We start from the raw sequence: 17706 nt of genomic DNA on the forward strand, positions 1-17706 counted from the left end.
CTGTATTTTTCTTTTAGGTATTTATGTCTATACTGTCACCAACAGAGTCCTAGAAATATCTGGTTAGGAGCTACTGCTGTAGTCCTTGTCTTTTGAAGTAGTAAAACCTTTTCTTCCTTTCCCAAATGTACTCATATACCCAAGATGGCGACTGAGGTTGGGGTGAGAAAGTAGATCCAGGGACACTACTTCAATAGCTATTGAACATTGGGTTCCAAGGTCCCTGCTCAGTAGTGGAAGGATTCCTCCATCATGTCTGACTTTTTTTTTGGACCGACTTTTTTTTTAAGGATTTTATTTATTTATTTGACAGAGAGAGAGAGCACACAAGCAGGGGGAGCAGAAGAGGGAGAGGGAGAGGGAGAAGCAGGCTCCCCGCTGAGCAGAGAGCCCGATGCAGGGCTCGATTCCAGGACCCTGGGATCATGACCTGAGCCGAAGACAGATGCTTAACCGACTGAGCCACCCAGGTGCCCCCAGACTGACTTTTTGATCACTTTTTTTTTTTTTTTTTTTTTGGTCTCTGGGCTGGATCAAGACATAGAGAGCATGCAAATTGTGTTTTTGGATACAAAACTCAGAAGCATGGATCACTGACAGGCAGAATGACAATTCAACAGGATTCCGTAGCACTGGCCTTAGTGAGCAAGATGAAAGTCTTGACTATTGGTACACATCTGGAGGAATGGGTTTGGATGTGTGTCTGTGGGAGCACCTTTGAGAGGGGTTTGAGAGATACATATATTTAGAATTACTGTCAAAGAAGAGTTGATGGGGCCAGGGGTGTTTAAATGGGAGAAGAGTTGATGAAGGGAGAACCCAATAAGCATTGTCATCTAATTTAGGGGTTGGCATATAGGAGAGGGATGATAGACTACCAGTGGGCAATAGTTAAAGGGAAACAGATTCTAACTCAACTGAAGAATGCATTTTCTGAAACTGCACCTGTCCACAGACAGAATGAGCTTGTACGGGACTGAGCTGGTCATTGCAAGTGTGTGATAAAGACTAGATGGCCATCTGTCTGCAATGATAATGAAGAGGAGGATGGACCCAAAAGAATAAAATATTCTTTATTAAGACCTGACTGGTCTAGAATTCCACACTTCCTTGCATGCATGATTTCTAGATTCTGCTATTTTCTTCTCTTTATATTTGATACTTCTTAAAGTATTTATTTGCTTTTGTAAATAATGGCTTTAGGGGCACCTGGGTGGCTCAGTCAGTTAAGCAACTGCCTTCAGCTCAGGTCATGATCCCAGGGTCCTGGGATGGAGGCCCACATCGGGCTCCCTGCTCAGAGGGGAGTTTCCTTCTCCCTCTGCCTCCTCCTCACCAGCTTGTGCTGTCTCTCTTGATCACTCTCTCTTTCTTTAATTAAATAAATAAATAAATAAATAAATAAATAAATAAATAAATAAAATCTTAAAAAAAAAGAGTGGCTTCAGGTAATAGGAGAAAATAAATTACACGGGCAAATACACCAAGTTATTACACTTTAAAAAAGGAAACCTTAACATTGACAACATTGACACATCTAATACTTCAACATTTATTATAATTGTGTACATTAATCTGGATTAAGCAAATGTGATTAAAAAACTAGACAATTAAAAAGAAGCAAAAGTATAATGCAACCACCTCTCTTAAGTCTGCAGAATTCTGTGCCTTTTTAGACATGAAAGAGGCTGTTCTGAATAGAAATCAATACTAATCTTACAAGCTTTCTATCAATTTCTTGCATATTGATTCTAAAACCCCTTTAAAGGCAGAGTGTATCTTAAAGGTGGAGAAGTCAGCCTATCTTGGACCTCTTTATCCTGTACTCCATCAACTGGGCCTATACTGATTCAGGGTTGGTACCTCTCACACTAAGGAGCAGCCTTTTTTTCCCTTTTACTCATTTATTCAGCAGATATTGATACCTATGTATCCGTGCCTCCCATGTGCTGAGTTCCATGCTGTGGGCTATACTTGAGGAATACCAGCTCATATTTAGTTTTGGTACATGACATATTTTACCACTTTTCCCCTCCAGAGCAAATCTAATGCACATCTATGCAAATAAATGGAGTGTTCCTCTCTGATCATTTGGTGGGAAGACAAATCCACCACCCAGAGTGCACAGGACTCACAAACTGGAGAGAGATGGAGACATTTTCTAATTAAATCAACAGAAGAGACCCTCATTTTTTCATCAGAAAAACTCTCAGGTTGTTCTTTCTCTCAAGGACCTTACACAGTGATGCTGGTCCCAAAGGCAGAGGAGCTTAGTCGAACCTGAGCAAAGTATCAGCTGACTGCATGGATGGGCCTGCAATCTGTTTAGGCAGCCAACAGGTTTCTGTGTTCCAGGTACTTGGGACCCCAGTAGTTGCTGCTATCTTGGGGCAGTCTGTAGCGAAAAATAAGTTACTGAAGGCCCTGGACTCAGATCAGCTAGCCTCCTGGGGTTTCCCTGGGTTGACAAGCTCTTCTTTGGGAAGGTCTGTGAGTCAAATCTCTACCCAGCAGAGAAATCTGAGTTCAGCAGAGCATCTTAGTTCAGAATTGTTTTCATGGAAAGGGGAGGAGAGGGAAGGCGGTCAGTTGGCATTTGTGGTACTTTATAGGGAGACCTAGGATGCCCAGAGGAGAAGCATGATTTAATACTTTCATCTCTTTGTAAGAAGAGTATGCCTCAGGGGAGGCCTGAGGAGGGCAGTGTTACCTGGTAAAATGAGGTAACCTCCGCACAGTGCTTGGTATTGTGGTTACTGTTACTGAAGAGAACACGGGTTCTGGAGAGAGACAGCAATGATTCCACATAATGCAATGACCACCTTCTGAGCCTCAAGATCTTCATCTGTAAACTGGGGACAAGAATACCCTCTGCATAGGACTGGTATAGGAATTAATGCCATCACTTTGTGATAATGCCTGATACGTAGTAAGGCCTTGAGAAATGTTAACTGCTTTTCTCCCCTTTTAATCCTGCTGGAGTCTATACACCCTAAAACCTACTTTAGAAGATTTTCCTGTAACTATTGGGAATTGAGGGAAAAGGTATTAATCAACTATCAAAATGCAGACACAGATGTTTCTTTGGTCGGTGGCCTCCTAAGAATCACATCCTATAGAATTTAAACTTAACTGTGTGACTTTCTAATACATGCCCACATGCCTGCAGGAAAAAAAAAAAAACCAACCTCAATTATAGTGAAAAGTGGGAAAGAGAAGATAATTAAAATCTGCTACATAATTCAATCAAAAGCAACCAACTACTTTTAAACGTGTATGGAAAGTTAAAATACAATCCAAATATTAGCCTATGCCAATCCCTAGCATTCAATGTCTGCAATTTACCCACCAGACATCATCAAGTCTTCAACCTGGCTCCTCAGAAGCTTTAGGGCATCTCCCGCTTTCAAGTCCCAAAGGTACACTTAGAATGTGGGTTTGCTCTCTGTCCCAAAAGTCAAGACACACTGAAACCCATGGTCCTGCTTATTGTACCAGGCCACCTAAACTCATCAGGAGGCCAACCTGTCTTAGGAAAGCTAAGATTAAATTCTTGTTCAATCCTTTTTTTTGAGCCTGAAATAAGATCATGGACATAAAGTGCTTTCTAAGTTATAAAAAGCTACAAACACAAGTAATTATCATAGCATCATTAAGATACTCTACTGGATGTAAGCAGTTCAGCTTGAGAGGGGCAAAAGCATGAAGAAATCAAATGGGGAGGGATGAAGTAAGGGAAGAGAAGCCAGCAACTTGGGGCAACTGGGGATAGCCAAACTTGTCCAGGAGTCATCAGCTTCTTCTCAGCCTGGAAGAACTAAAAGAAAATAGTAGTAGCTATGAGACTGGAAATACACATCCAATCCAATAATCAGTCAGAGGTTCTTGGGGTTGATGTTTCCAGGCATTAGGGGTAATAGTCCAGATTAATGTGTCTTCTGGAGAGAAGGCAGAACAGGCTTGTAGCTGGTGGAGAGCCTGATTGCTACCCATTCCCATTGCCTTCAAGGTAGATATTCTGTTCTGTGCTTCTAGCTGAGGAGGTGCTAAGGAGGAGGGGCTGCCAAGATCTGGAAAGGCAGTGTCCTGTGGGCACCAGGCCCCATGCAGTTCAGACACTGGGGTCAATTTTCCTGGTGTTTAGCATGCAAAACTGTCTTCAAGCAGTATTGAAAATGCAGTCCAAAGGTGCCCAAGTAGCCCTTCCTGGTCAGGCCAGCCCCAGGATGGCACCATCCCCTCCCACACATGCCCCCTTATCCTGGCCTTTACCTGCTACTGGCCCCCCACCTGTATCTTGTTTTATTGAACACCTTGGTTTTGAGCCCTGGATTTGAATTCAAAGTCCTGGGTTAGATCCTGATTCTGTCATCCGCTAGCTAGGTGTTTCCCCAGGCCCTTTTCCTTTTCAGGTCTTTATTTGCTTGTCCTCAAATGAAGCTAACAACACAGGCCTGGCCATCATCCCAAGACAGCTGGAGGGCTCACCTGAGGTGGTACATGGAAGGTGTTTCTTGACAGGAAGAGACCATGACCCCTGCAACTTAGAAGTGTCTGTGGGGGAGGGTCTTTATCTGTGCTACCTAAAACTTCAAAGTCTCATAGGGCTTCCCTAAACATAAAGTTTAAGAGAGATAACAGTATCCTGGGTTGAGACTCAGGGGGAGACCAGGGCACATTTCTTCTCCCTAATAAGTTTCCTGGCTACTTGGCACCCACCTAGAAGAGCTTCTCATAGCATTTCCCACAATGGATGGTGTCACGGTGAATGAAGATCTGATCCAGGAGCTCACCCATTGGTTTACTGCAAATCCCACACTGAAAGAGAAAGCAAGCTAGAGGTCAACATGCAAATGAAGCAACATAAATGGGTGGAGTGTGGAGGGTGCACCTGAGCAGACACTGAGCTGATGGCACATCCTGGACTTTGAAGCAGACAATAAAGAAGGGTTAGAAAACCGAGACAAACCTCAAACAAAAAAACTCACACAAACTACCAGGTAGGATGATCACATAGTAGTTAGGAGCCCAGGTTTCAGAAATGGGCCTGGGTTTGAGCCCTAAATCCACTACTTATTAGCTGGGTGAGCTTGGGCAAGTTACTGAGGCTCTCTGAGCCTCTATTTCTTCATATATAAAATAGGCACAGTGGCAGGTTACCATGAGGATATAGTGAGGTAGTCCACATAGGGTATTCAACCTGGGGTCATACACAAAGTAAGTCATTGCTGTTATAGGAGGGCTGTGGGACTTTAGTTGTGATGTTTAAGGTCCAAAGAAGGTGATATGAAAATCTAATAAAAGGGAAGGCTATTACAGGAGTGTAGCTCTGCTTTCCTCATGACTCTTACACCTGTCACTCTAGTGGACACCTAAAGGACAAGAGTGGCCAGCTATCTGCAGCAGGCCTTCCTGCAGACAGTCTTGAATAAGAGGAGTCATGAGTCCCCAGGTGTCTGGGTCTCCAATGATTTCCAAGCCTGCCCTGGGCTAAGCCTTCTGCTCATTCAGCTCCCAGCCCTGCCAAGCCTCTGACATGGAGCACAATCACACAGAGATCAAGCCTTCTTTACACTCTGATCCATGAGGCTCCCTAACTCTGGACCATGTTAGCAGCGCCACCGTTCTTCCTTACCTTAAAGCAGTAGTCATGGCAGCAGATGCCAAGATGCTCTAGAGTAATCTTTGGACAGTCTCTGATCTCCTGGTTGCAGTAAGTACAGATCCTTCCACTTGTTCTGGGAGATGAAAAACAAGAACTTGGCAGTCAGGCTGACATGCAGACTACTGGTGTGATGCAGTCAGACCTTCTGGTTTGACACAGCCAGGCCTAGATGCCCAGATTCTCAGCCTGCCATCTTTTCCTGTAGTGTGCAATTGGTTGCATATCCCTGGGCTGGACTGGGTCTCAGCCCACTGTAGACCCTCATGATATTTCCAGCAATTGGTCACGTAGCTTCACGCTACTTGCAAATCATATGAGGACCACAAGACCTCCTGGTATGATTCTTATTCCAGGCAGCTTGCCTCTCCCTGACCCTTTGCCTAGCATATTGGGGGTACTACCCCCCTCTAGAACAGGAAGACCCATGTCTTCTTCTACAGGAGACATACCCTTGCATGCCCTACCTGGCCCCCTGTCTTGATGACCCTTCTCTTCATGCCTGGGACCAGTAAACCTTGCCGCTCAGACCCTACACTCCAAGGACCATCACAGAGACAGTATGGCTGTAGAGCCTGCTGGGACCTCATGTTGAAGTTCTAGATTCTAACTTCTAGGCTGAGTATCTCCCCACTTTGAGGATCCCTGCCTTTGTTCCTGAGAGTCATCCCTGCTTTTCCTCCTCAGAGAGAACCTGCTGAAAGTGCCGGCCTGCCCTGATCCTTCAGGTGTAAATTGTGAGTGCTTTCTTCCAGAGATTTGAGTATGCTTTTGACAGGAGCTAGGGGTGGTGCTACCAACCTGAAGCCACATAGTCTCCTCCCTTCAAGGGCTCAGAATTACTGTGAGCATCTCAGGTTTGGTCCCTCCATCATGCTGATGGCCCAGGGCTCAGTCTCTTGACAGTGTTGCTAAAGACTCCTGCCTTCATCAAAGCCCTGTTCCCCCCTCCCCCATGTATTTTACCATCACCAGTTTCAGCTCACAGTTAGTCAGATAATACAGTAGAAACATCCCTGACCTAGGAGTAGTCAGGGACCCGGGGTTTAGTCCTGGCTCTGCCACTAACTCATTGTGTTACATAAGACATATTATTTACTCTTTCCAGGCTTGTTTCCTGCACTGTGACCTGAGTGAACTCCATCTCTAAGACTCCTTTCTCTTCTGTTTCAAGAATTTTAAAATAGGACTTCTTTATCATTAAGACCATCCTGTGACCACTGTCATGTAGTGACAGCTTTTGAAACTGCTGAATGGTAGCCTCATTCAATTCAAATGAATGGCTCTCTCTGGCTTCTTGATGATCGCAACCCATTTTTCTTAACTTTCCATCCACCACTCTCTTTTGTAGTTTAGTTTCTTTTTCCTTTCTGGTCATATGTGCAGGTTTATTAAGTGATCATTTACATTCTAATCCCAAGGCCTCTCCTGCTGATATGAGCTCCCTGGGCTTTCAGCCACCACCATTTCCCTTCTTAGCAGCCCTTTGAGTTTGCCTTCTGGTCTTAGCTGGGTTCAAAGGTTGCCACAAGTGTAACATCCCAATAAGGGAAGCATCATCCAAGTAGTGGTGTGACAGATCTGCAAGTGGATCAGAAGCAGCCAAGCATAAGACAAAAGCAAATGGACTTTGTGTGGAAATGTCCCTCAGCTGTTTCTTCTCTATAGACCTGAGAGCTCCCTGGTAAGATAGTAGACTTACCTCTTAGAGTACAAAGAGCTGTCACATGCAGGTTTCTTCTCCACGTCACATGAGTCCTCAGTGCATCTAATACTGCAGAGAGTGCGGTGGGGAAGAGGAGGGCAGAAGATGGAAGCAAGATGACTACCACGGTCATGAGTGGAAATGCTTTGTTAATATTATTAACCTTGTGGCCACAAGCTGAGACACGATTCTGCATGACCCACCATCATCTGTTATGCTGAGTGGCAGGGGAAGCTTTGAACTTCATGCCAGAGAGGCATAATTCTCTTGGAGAAGAGCCCTTCCAATGGGGGGCAAAGAATACCTGCCATGCTGAGGAAGATAAGATTCACTGATCAGTAGGATGGGATCAGGGCTTTTCTCCCCACATACGTGTCTGTGTTACAATGTGACAGTCACCAGGAGCCCACACAGCAGAAATCAGACATTAGGAATGGGAACAAATAAAAGAAGGAAACATTCTAACATATTACCTGTGCTTGAGTTACAGGGGGGATTGAGGTGAAGTTTTTTTTTAATTTTTGTATCTTCATTTTTCAGTAGTATGACTTTTGATGATGAATACAAATGGTTAAAAAAATAAAATCCTATTGCCAGGAAAGTGTGACTATCTACAAGCCATGGGACACACGTTAGTGCTACTGACCAGGTTCTGTTTTTTTTTCTGAGCATTAAGTTTATCTCTAAGCTTCCTGGAAGGTAAAGCAAAAGGAGAAATCACACTAGACTGTACAATCCTCCAATAAAGAAACTCTACCACTTTTTTCATAAGATATAACATCTTAACTGAATATAAAATTCAATTTTAAAATACATTTAATTGTCAGACTGTGTAAGAATTAAACTTAACAGAGTGGTGGGAATGGGAGGAGAAAAACCAGGAGATAGAGTACAGTCAAGTGACACTCATAGACACAAATGCTAGATGGCAAGGACAGCTCCCTGAAAAAAAAAAAAAGCCATAGAGACGGAAAATAGATCAGTGGTGGCCAGGGGCTATGGCTGGTGGTGTGGGGGGTTGCTAATGGGTATGGGGTTTCCTTTTAGGGTGGTGAAAAAGTTCTGGAATTGGATGGTGATGATGGTTGCAAACATGGTGAATGTACTAAACATCACTGAATTATATACTTTAAAGAGTGAATTTTATGATATGTGAGTTGTATCTCAATAAAGTTATTGACAAAAACTACCCTAAGGAATTACAGATGAAGAAACTAAGGCTCAGGAAGACTGAACATCAAAAATGACCCAACCAATGGGGTCAAGCTGGGGCTTGAACTTGACACCTATGGTCATTATTCCACAGTACCAGTGAAAGCTGGTTCAGAATCTCCAGAGGCCCAATCCTGAAGTAAGGCCAGGGTGTTCCTCTCTGTTACTAAAATCCTCATCCTAGCGGTGAGATGATGTGTCATAAAAAAACATTCCCAGAGGAATGCTGTCTCGGTGCGCATTACTTTTTAACTGAGGTGGCATGAAGGTATCTTTCCACGTGGCATCACAAAGCAACCAGATGAAGAGATGATGACTGAAAAGTTACGCATATATCAGGATCTGCAGTCAAACGTGTGTTCAATGTGTGCAGTCAAACATGAGGCACCCTGGCATGCTGAAAAGAGAGGAGCCCTGTGCTCTGAAACATGATGGAATTAACTAGGTAAAAAGTCCCTAAGGGCCTTGTCAGCTCTGTAAAGAGCAATGCTCTCAGAATTTTACTAAAGAAAGCTTGTCCACCAACAAACAAAGCTAGGCAGGAGGGGATGGCACTGGAAGTGGGGTGTAGGATGAATTAATAGAGGGGGAACACAAAAGCACTAACTTAGGTAGAACAGCTTGAAATTCATAAATCATGTCTGTGGGCAATTACATCATTCACCCATTCGATAAATGATTATACAGAAACAACTCTGGGCCAAGCCCCAGATGAGGTACTGGGGATCCAGGATCATGGAAGGATCTGGGACGTGCTCTTACCTGCTGTAGCATGAAGACACTGGCTTCCCGGAGGATACCTCACTAGCATTCATGTATTCCTTCACAAAGAGAATCCCTTTGCTGTAGAAGGAGCACAGTAGAACAGAAAGAGGTATACTGAAAGATTCCAGGGGACTGGGCCTGGCCCAAAGGAGGGGTCCAGGGCTGGAAGGGTTCCCACATGGTTTGAAGGAAGTAAAGGAACTCATGGTAAATCCCGGGAGTAGAAGGGCTGATGGGCTCTAGCTACCACCAGGCAAGGAAAATGGCAAACAGGAGCTGCTGCCCACTGAGCACACCGTGGACTGGGCTGAAATTGAAGCCTGCTATGTGCAGATTTGAGAACCCTAGAAAAAGGCTCCCTGGAGCCAATGTCAATATGCTTTCCTTCTTCACGCAGATCTCTACGCTATGGGAGGCTTGTCCCCCACCTCCCCAGACTCTAGTACAGTGAACTTTCCATTCTCTCTGACTGCATTTTCTTTCCCTTTTATCTGGCCCAGGATAGCCTCCAAGCTGCAGACATAGACTGTTGGTCCTTGCCACTCTGTGTGAATCTCCACCAACAATCTAATCTCTCCCTTCTCAGTCCTAGATAGGTCCCTGGCAACACTGGAAGTCTGCCTCATGTTGGGCTCACCATGACCCTGAATTTGGCCTTTATCAACCTGGCTTGATGTTATCAGAGGGCCCTCTGATTTCCCTGCGCCACCCCCTCCTCAGCCTCCCTGCAATAGCTAATATGCAGGTGAGGCCAGGAGTGCAGGTGAAGCAGTGGGTGTGCACCTTCCCTACAATGAGTAATGGGAGAGAGACAGACATGGGCCCTGGCCTCAGTGGGCTTTCTCTGGCCTTCCCACACATGTTCCTCAAGAGATATTATTAGCAGGGTATTACAGATGGCAGAGCACCAGGAAGTGCCACCTCAGCTTCTCACTGGGGATATGATGAGACTGTCCAGGCATACAAACAGGACTTTATGTTGGGGAGATTTGGGCTACACTATGTGGCCCGTTGACCAATGGGATGCTGGGAGTTGGGGGTGGTACTAGAGCTAACATCAGGGAAGTGACATGGGATAAAAATCAAGTCCTTTAGCTCTAGGGAGGATATAGGCCAGAGAACACTTCCCAGGTTGTCTCTTCTTACCTGATTGAACTGGAGTCCAATTCACTTGGGGAGGCTGGGATGTAAACATGAGGCTGCTCAGTAGAGGCAGCGACGGTAACAGTGACCATACAACTCGAGGGGTTTCTCACTCTGAAGGAAGTAAATGGAGGGGTGAGTGTGTAAACATTGAGAGCTGACATCTTCCAGCATCAAGGAGTTTAAAAATGTGCCAATGTTTTTAAACAAGCCATGCAGATCACTGAGCTTGTGTTTTACAAGGTTCTTGAGATCAGTGAGTGGAACCACTTACTTTACAGATAAGGAAACCCAGGTGAAGTGACCAGGTAACACTGTGAGTCAGTGGTAAGACTTTAATTTTAGAGTATCCTTCCCCACTACAGCCAAAGGCCTTGGCCTGTGACTCACTTGGTCTGAGGAGAGCATGGGGGCTACCAGGGCCTTGACAGACACAGTCCAGCTCACCTCCTTGCTGGATGGGACAGCCCCTTCCTAGGATCAACTCTATCCCCTCATCCTCCAGAGAACTCTCTGGAGAAAAGAACACCAAGGGAGAGAGGAACAAATAAATTTAGGCAGCACCAAAGAAGAGACTTGGATGCACCTCGTTTTGGAAGGCATTTGACATGAGCAGAGGCAAGAAACTGACACGTATGACGGTTTTTCTGAATATCCACCACTTGGCTGCACACACAGCTGTTGGCCTGGAATCTGACCTCCTAGCTGGCTCACAAGTTTTTTCTCTGACCAGGCCCTTACTTGCTCTCACTCTGCCCGCTGTAGGTCAGGGCATGCTGTTGGGCACCACCACTGCCCCCCCCCATTGTGTGCCATCCACTTTACATATACCTACTCTCCAGTGGCCTTGGGACAGCTCTATGGGCACATACTGTCCTGGGCTGAATTTGGCTTCTTTCCAACATGTTGCTGCTCAGACCAACCTCTGAATGTGGCTGCTTCCACCTGGCCCAGTCTCTGGGGCATCCCTCCCTTGCTAGAGAATCCAGTGCCCAAGAACACAACTAGTTTAAGAGTGGGGAGGGGGGAAAACAATCATGATCTTGCATTTGCCTAGCTCCCCAGTCTCATCTTCTCAAACTTTGTCATATATACCTGAATCTCTAGGCATACTGACTGACTTTCTCATATCTTTGCACATAACACCACCTTCTCCTCTGGGAAGCCCTTCTGGAGTACCTGCTCTCTCACCCAAGGCTGGGTGAAGTACCCTGTTTCCATGTGCCCAGTCATCCTGTGCCTATGCCTATGTCACCTTATGATATAGGAATGAACCATGGAAACTGGAGGAGATGGACTAGCTGGGAGGGGAGGCCCCACGGGAACCTGGAAAGACAGATGATAGGGGATAAAATACAAAGCCAGAGAGTGAGAAGAAAATGACTGCAAGAGGAAGGAACAACTAGCAAGTGTCTGGCATTCTGGTCCACACCCAGCACAAGAGTTGAAGGGACAGTAGAACTGAGGGGGCAAGGTAAGAAAATATCCCATGGGGATCCTTCTAGGACTGCAACGTGAGCAATGACAGACCTCCACCAGGAGGGCTCCTGTCCCTGGTCAGGTAACATCCCATCTCCCTCCCATAGCCTACTCCTTCTAGTCTACAGGATCCAGCCCTGGCCCTGCCCACCTGGTCTCCTTCCCCCTCCTCACCTCACTTCCTACCCTTCAACCACAGAGCCCTTCTTTCAATCTCTTCTCCTCAACTCCCTCTCCCATCTTGGTCTTTGTACATGCTGCCCACTTGTGTCTTCCCAGGTTCTCTTCCAGTCTGGCGGCTCCTTGTGCTTCAGGTTTCAACTGCACTGTCCCCTTCTTCGCAGAAAAGCTTTCCCTGACCATCCTAGCTACAATACCCCCTGTCCCGGCCTCTCTCCATTAGAGGACCCAGTTTCCTTCTTTTCTGGGCTTATCACAAATGGAGAGGCAACAGATACAGCACAGTGATAAGTAGTACATGCTCTGGACTCTGCTTTCTAATCCCTGTTAGGCCACTACCTGGCTGAATGACTATTGGCAAGCTGTTCAACCTTCCTCTGCTTCCATTTCTGTTCTGTAGATCTGAGATAATAATAGTACCCCCCCATATGGTTGGTGTGAGAATCAAGTGAGTACACACAAAGCACAAGAACAGTTTCAAATTCATTTTTAGTACACAGCAAATGCTAGTGGTTATCATTATGGTATTATTGCTATAGTGTTTATTTGTGGGTGCACCACGTGCTCCCTTGCCTTCTTGTTCAATGTGTATGTGGCTGCTACCTACAACTGGCTCACAGGAGACACTTATATACTGTCTCTAGGCCCATAGCTCTTGGTTATTTCTAAACTCATGGCCACCTTGGGGAAAGATCTCCAGAGAGCAAAGGGACCACCCAAATGTTGCCATGCAAGGCCACCCTGGCTGGCAGTGGTGGCAGTGGAAGAGTTCATCCAACATCATTTATCTCTGGGGAGCTCCCATCCACACCAGGACACACCTTCCTCAGAGACCTTCCATCTCCGTTAATGGCAAAGGCATTCCATATCCTCTCCTGACCCAGGTTTTCATGCTCCAAAGGGCTGCCAGAAAATATGATACTCTGTGCACTTTCTCTGTTCCAGGCTTGGTCTAACAGACCGGATGCTATAGCTCCAAACTGAAGCCCATGAAGACCTACCCCTGGGGCATTCATTGCTGGTCACCTTCCCACTACCTCCTAGCCACTCACAGCTGCAGAGAGTAACAGATTTGCCTAACATGTTATGGTTTGTTCTGCATGGTGGCCCATCAAAAAAACCTGGGCTGTAGCAGGGGCCCGGCACAGCATAACCCTTACCTGGTGGCCTGGCTGTCCAGTTCCACAAGCTGCTCAGGTCTTCTGGGGCTGCTCTGTGGCTCTGGGGTCCTGGGGGCTGCAGGCTGCTGGGAGGGTACAGCTGGGTCTCCCTGGCCACCTCTCAGGGCTGTGGGCTTCTCCTGCAAGGTCTCTCCCACCTTGGCAGCCACATTCTTCTCTTCAGAGCCAGCCAAGGTGCTGAGGAAGAATAAATATCCTTATGGAGCAAGTACTTTGGGACCAGTCCTTCTTTACCCACTGCCTGCTGATGTTACCTCCTGTGGCCATAGTGGGCTCCTCTTCCAGAAGATGGGGAAGAGAAGAGCCCAGCATGGCCCCCATCACACGGAGACCAGTCTTTCTCATCTTTGGGAGAATCCCAGTACCACTGCTCCTTTCCCACTTGACAAAGACTCTGAGAATACATGATGACTTCAGTGAGGTTTTAAAAGACAGTCTTTTGGCTGGAAACAAACAGTGGCATTCCTGTCCCCGTCCTCCCACTGCCATCTTTCTTTTCTCCAAGCCTTCTCAGTCCCAGTCTGTCTGTCCTGCCTAAAAAGCCTCAAGCCATCTGGTTTTCTCCCCAGGCCCTGGTGCTCAGAAGACTTAAGAACACAGGCAGCCGCACAGGGGCCCAGCTCTCTCAGAAGGAGCTTCTCCCCTAGGCTCCCCTGGCGGGCTGGGTGAGGGTGACAAAAGGGAAACAGTACCATTATGCTCACTAATTTTCAAAGAGGCTGGTGACCCCACAGTGGGTCACCAACCCCCAAAGACTCCCAGCCAGACCAGAAATGTGTGACTCAGCCCATTTGTGATCCTCGCGCGCCATCTGGTGGATAGTGCGGGACAAGACTGCAGCTTAAACCATGCCAAGATCCATCTTGCCCAAGGCAGCCATTTTCCTTATTGATGGTCACATTTCCCAGCTGCACTGTGGTTGGAGCTCTTGGCTGCAGGAAATGGCGGTACACGCGGATGCACACGTGCTGAAATGTGTAGGAGCTCAGCACATGCACAAGCAGGCACATACGTATTGTTGTGGCAGCTTTATTTTCACAGTTAGGAGTATTTGTCCTTTATTGCTAAGTAATCACAGCTATTATTACGAGGCAATCGCATTTTCATCCCCTTTTTACAGATGAACAATCTGGGGTGAGGGTCCCTTTGCAGCTCATAAATAGCAATCAAAGGGTGCCTGGGTGGCTCAGTGGGTTAAGCATCTGCCTTCTGCTCAGATCATGATCCCAGGGTCCTGGGATCAAGCCCCATGTCAGGCTCCTTGCTCAGCGAGGAGTCTGCTTCTCCCTCTCCCTCTGCCTACCACTCCCCCTCCTTGTGTTCTCTCTCTCTCTGTCTGTCAAATAAAATCTTTAAAAAAAAATGGCAATCAAGATAGAACTTCAGTTCCCTCCCGGGGTTCAGTCTGACCATATAGCCAGCTCTACACTTCCATCACTAAGTGGAGATGGAACTGGGGTGGAAGCAGAGCAAGAGTTCATTACTTCAACGTCCCAAACAAACAAACAAACAAACAAACAAACAAAAAGGCCCTTCTCAACTTCAGTTTCCTCCCCCACAACAGCCAAACATTATGAAAGAACTGTCTACACTCACTCTTGTGACTTCTTCATTCCTTTTTCCTTGTCAACTTTCCCCTGAAGCTACTACTGCTTCCCAATATCCCAAATTATCTGTGCCTAGCGCCACTATGTGGTCCTTTAGGCCCCTGCCCCCAATGGGGGCTCTCCAGGATCTCGGGGATCAAAAAAGCAACCATTTGAAGCTGAAAAACTAATTTGAATGCTCTGGATATTTTATCCAGGTAGACAAACCTTAGAGACACCCCAAGGGCTGTTTCTCCTTGGTCCGTCACTCCAAACTTAGTCTACAGTCTCCATAAGATTACTATCAGGACAAAAACATTTCTTAAAAGCTTCCTCTACAAATATTAGTAGGAAGCTTTAGCCTTCATGTTGATCAGGTAACCTCAATTTGTCCCATCTGCCACAAACACAACTCTCATAAAAAAATTAAGTGGGGCAAAGATGAGAGACAACACTTATAAAACCAGTGAGTTTCGTGGTTGTGTGTTTATAACTGACTCATGGCTGAAAATTTAGAATTAAAGCCATGAAATCTCTCTTTTTGTGTCTATCTGTATGTTTATGTATATATGTATGTTATATATGTGTAATATTTTCCTATCTCTGGGAAGTATACCAAATTCACTTACAAAGTCCCTTATCCTCTATTCCAAATGACTTAGAGATAAATAAGCACTTATACAAATTATTCCTAAGACTTTCATAAATTAAATAAATAAATTCTAAACTTTGAGTATAAAAAACCAGCATTCTTACAAAAATTAACCCAAATGTTTTAAAAATTCAAGGTCAAAACATTTAGCTAAATCTTTGGCAAATAAGACTAGTTTAATATTCCTAGTTTAATAAGAACAGTTATGTCTCATGAGTTATCAACCTTACTACAAGCACATATTTTTATTCTACTTGAGTATAATCTTCCTAAACGTAATGGGTTTACTAGCGCAATAAGCTAGTATTACATCTACTAGGTGTTTAAGATTACAAAAATATACATTTGCTTTTAATCAAACTGAGTCATTATTCTGACAAACTCTATTTCAACAGTAATTATGTTTTATAATATGTCAGCTTAAAGACAGTTTCCAAGATCTTTTTGGAAATTTAAAACCTTAGATTCATGCTAAATTAAATTAAGAGATACTCACTAAATACCTAGATCATTTCAAAGTAAGATAAAATACTTACTAAGTTACATTAGTTACTAAGCCTAAGTTTAAGTTTGTATACTTTTTGCTGCTTATTTTTTATAGTACAGAGAGGCTGTAGATAGATTTGTTAATAAATGTCTTCATTTGTCCACACTGAAAAATTATATTATAAAAAAGTATGTAACTATAAAATTTTATGAGATATATATTCATAAGCTTTACTAGTCTACTGTAAAATGCTGGTGCATGACAAACAGTTCAAAATGATCTACTCCTAGTTTTCTCTGTAAAATAGAAGTTACTAATAGTTAAAAATTATAATCAGTATGTATAAATGAGACTACTAAAAGTAATAATGGCAAAGGAGAACAACTTTGTATGCAAGGTATGCAAATATATTTTTGTTATATAAATATATGTTATAATATATTTTTATAAATATAAATACATTATATATAAATAATATATTTTTGTAAATAGAAGTTTTGTCCTAAATTAACCAGTGGTTCCAAAAGTTTTGCAAGATGAAATGTAAATGGATATTTTTAAAATTATAAAATGTTTACAGAAAATAAATTTTATTTGTTGTCAAAATTTACTAAAGCTTAATGAGATTATTTGTAATATTTTCAAAAAGAATTCTAGTATCAAGTATTGCACTGATACAAAACTAAAATTTGGTTTTCTCTCTGTTAAAATAACAAGATTTTCTTGGGGTGCATGGGTGGCTCAGTTGGTTGAGTATCCGACTCTTGATTTCGGCTGAGGTCGTTATCTCAGGGTCGTGAGATTGAGCCCTATGTTAGGCTCTGCGCTCAGTGTGGATTCTCTCTCTCTCTTCCTCTGCCCCTCCCCCCCAATAAATAAATAGAATCTTAAAAAAAAGGATTTTCTTGGCTCATTGGCCTGATCCTAATAAAAGATTAATGGTCTTTCTTTTTTCCTCAGTAATCTTTTTTTATTTTATTTTATTATGTTATGCTAATCACCATACATTACATCATTAGTTTTTGATGTAGTGTTCCATGATTCATTGTCTGTGTATAACACTCAGTGCTCCATTCAGTACGTGCCCTCTTTAATACCCATCACCAGGCTAACCCATCCCCCCACCCCCTCCCCTCTAGAACCCTCAGTTTGTTTCTCAGAGTCCATAGTCTCTCATGGTTCGTCTCCCCCTTCATTTTTCCCTTCCTACTATCTTCTTTTTTTTTTTTTTTTAAGATTTTATTTATCCATTTGACAGAGAGAGACAGCGAGAGAGGGAACACAAGCAGGGAGAGGGGGAGTGGGAGAGGGAGAGGGAGAAGCAGGCCTCCCGCAGAGCAGGGAGCCCAATGCGGGGCTCGATCCCAGGACCCTGAGATCATGACCCGAGCCGAAGGCAGACGCTTAACGACTGAGCCACCCAGGCGCCCCCATCTTCTTTTTTTTTTAAAACATATAATGTATTATTTGTTTCAGAGGTACAGGTCTGTGATTCATCAGTCTTACACAATTCACAGCGCTCACCATAGCACATACCCTCCCCAGTGTCTGTCACCCAGCCACCCCATCCCTCCCACCCCACCCCCCACTCCAGCAACTGTCAGTTTGTTTCCTGAGATTAAGAATTCCTCATATCAGTGAGATCATATGATAC

The 17706-nt window shown here is 44.5% G+C and overlaps 1 protein-coding gene across 1 annotated transcript in view; it reads right to left on the reverse strand.

The window, feature by feature from the left end:
• Window positions 1-1437: 1437 nt before the first annotated feature.
• ZNF185 (zinc finger protein 185 with LIM domain) overlaps window positions 1438-17706 on the reverse strand; it is a 72281-nt gene continuing 56012 nt past the window's right edge. Inside the window, exons 16-22 of the mRNA XM_035011603.1 lie at window positions 13307-13504; window positions 10491-10601; window positions 9342-9422; window positions 7365-7436; window positions 5636-5738; window positions 4720-4818; window positions 1438-3817 (exon numbers count right to left, since the gene is read on the reverse strand). Of these exons, the coding sequence (XP_034867494.1) occupies window positions 4720-4818; window positions 5636-5738; window positions 7365-7436; window positions 9342-9422; window positions 10491-10601; window positions 13307-13504 (664 nt within the window). The 3' untranslated portion in view covers window positions 1438-3817. The remainder of the gene's footprint in view (window positions 3818-4719; window positions 4819-5635; window positions 5739-7364; window positions 7437-9341; window positions 9423-10490; window positions 10602-13306; window positions 13505-17706) is intronic.

The sequence above is a fragment of the Mirounga leonina genome, unplaced genomic scaffold, assembly GCF_011800145.1.
Source record: "Mirounga leonina isolate KUSES-001 unplaced genomic scaffold, KU_Mleo_1.0 Mir_101799, whole genome shotgun sequence".
Taxonomy (NCBI): Eukaryota; Metazoa; Chordata; class Mammalia; order Carnivora; family Phocidae; genus Mirounga; species Mirounga leonina.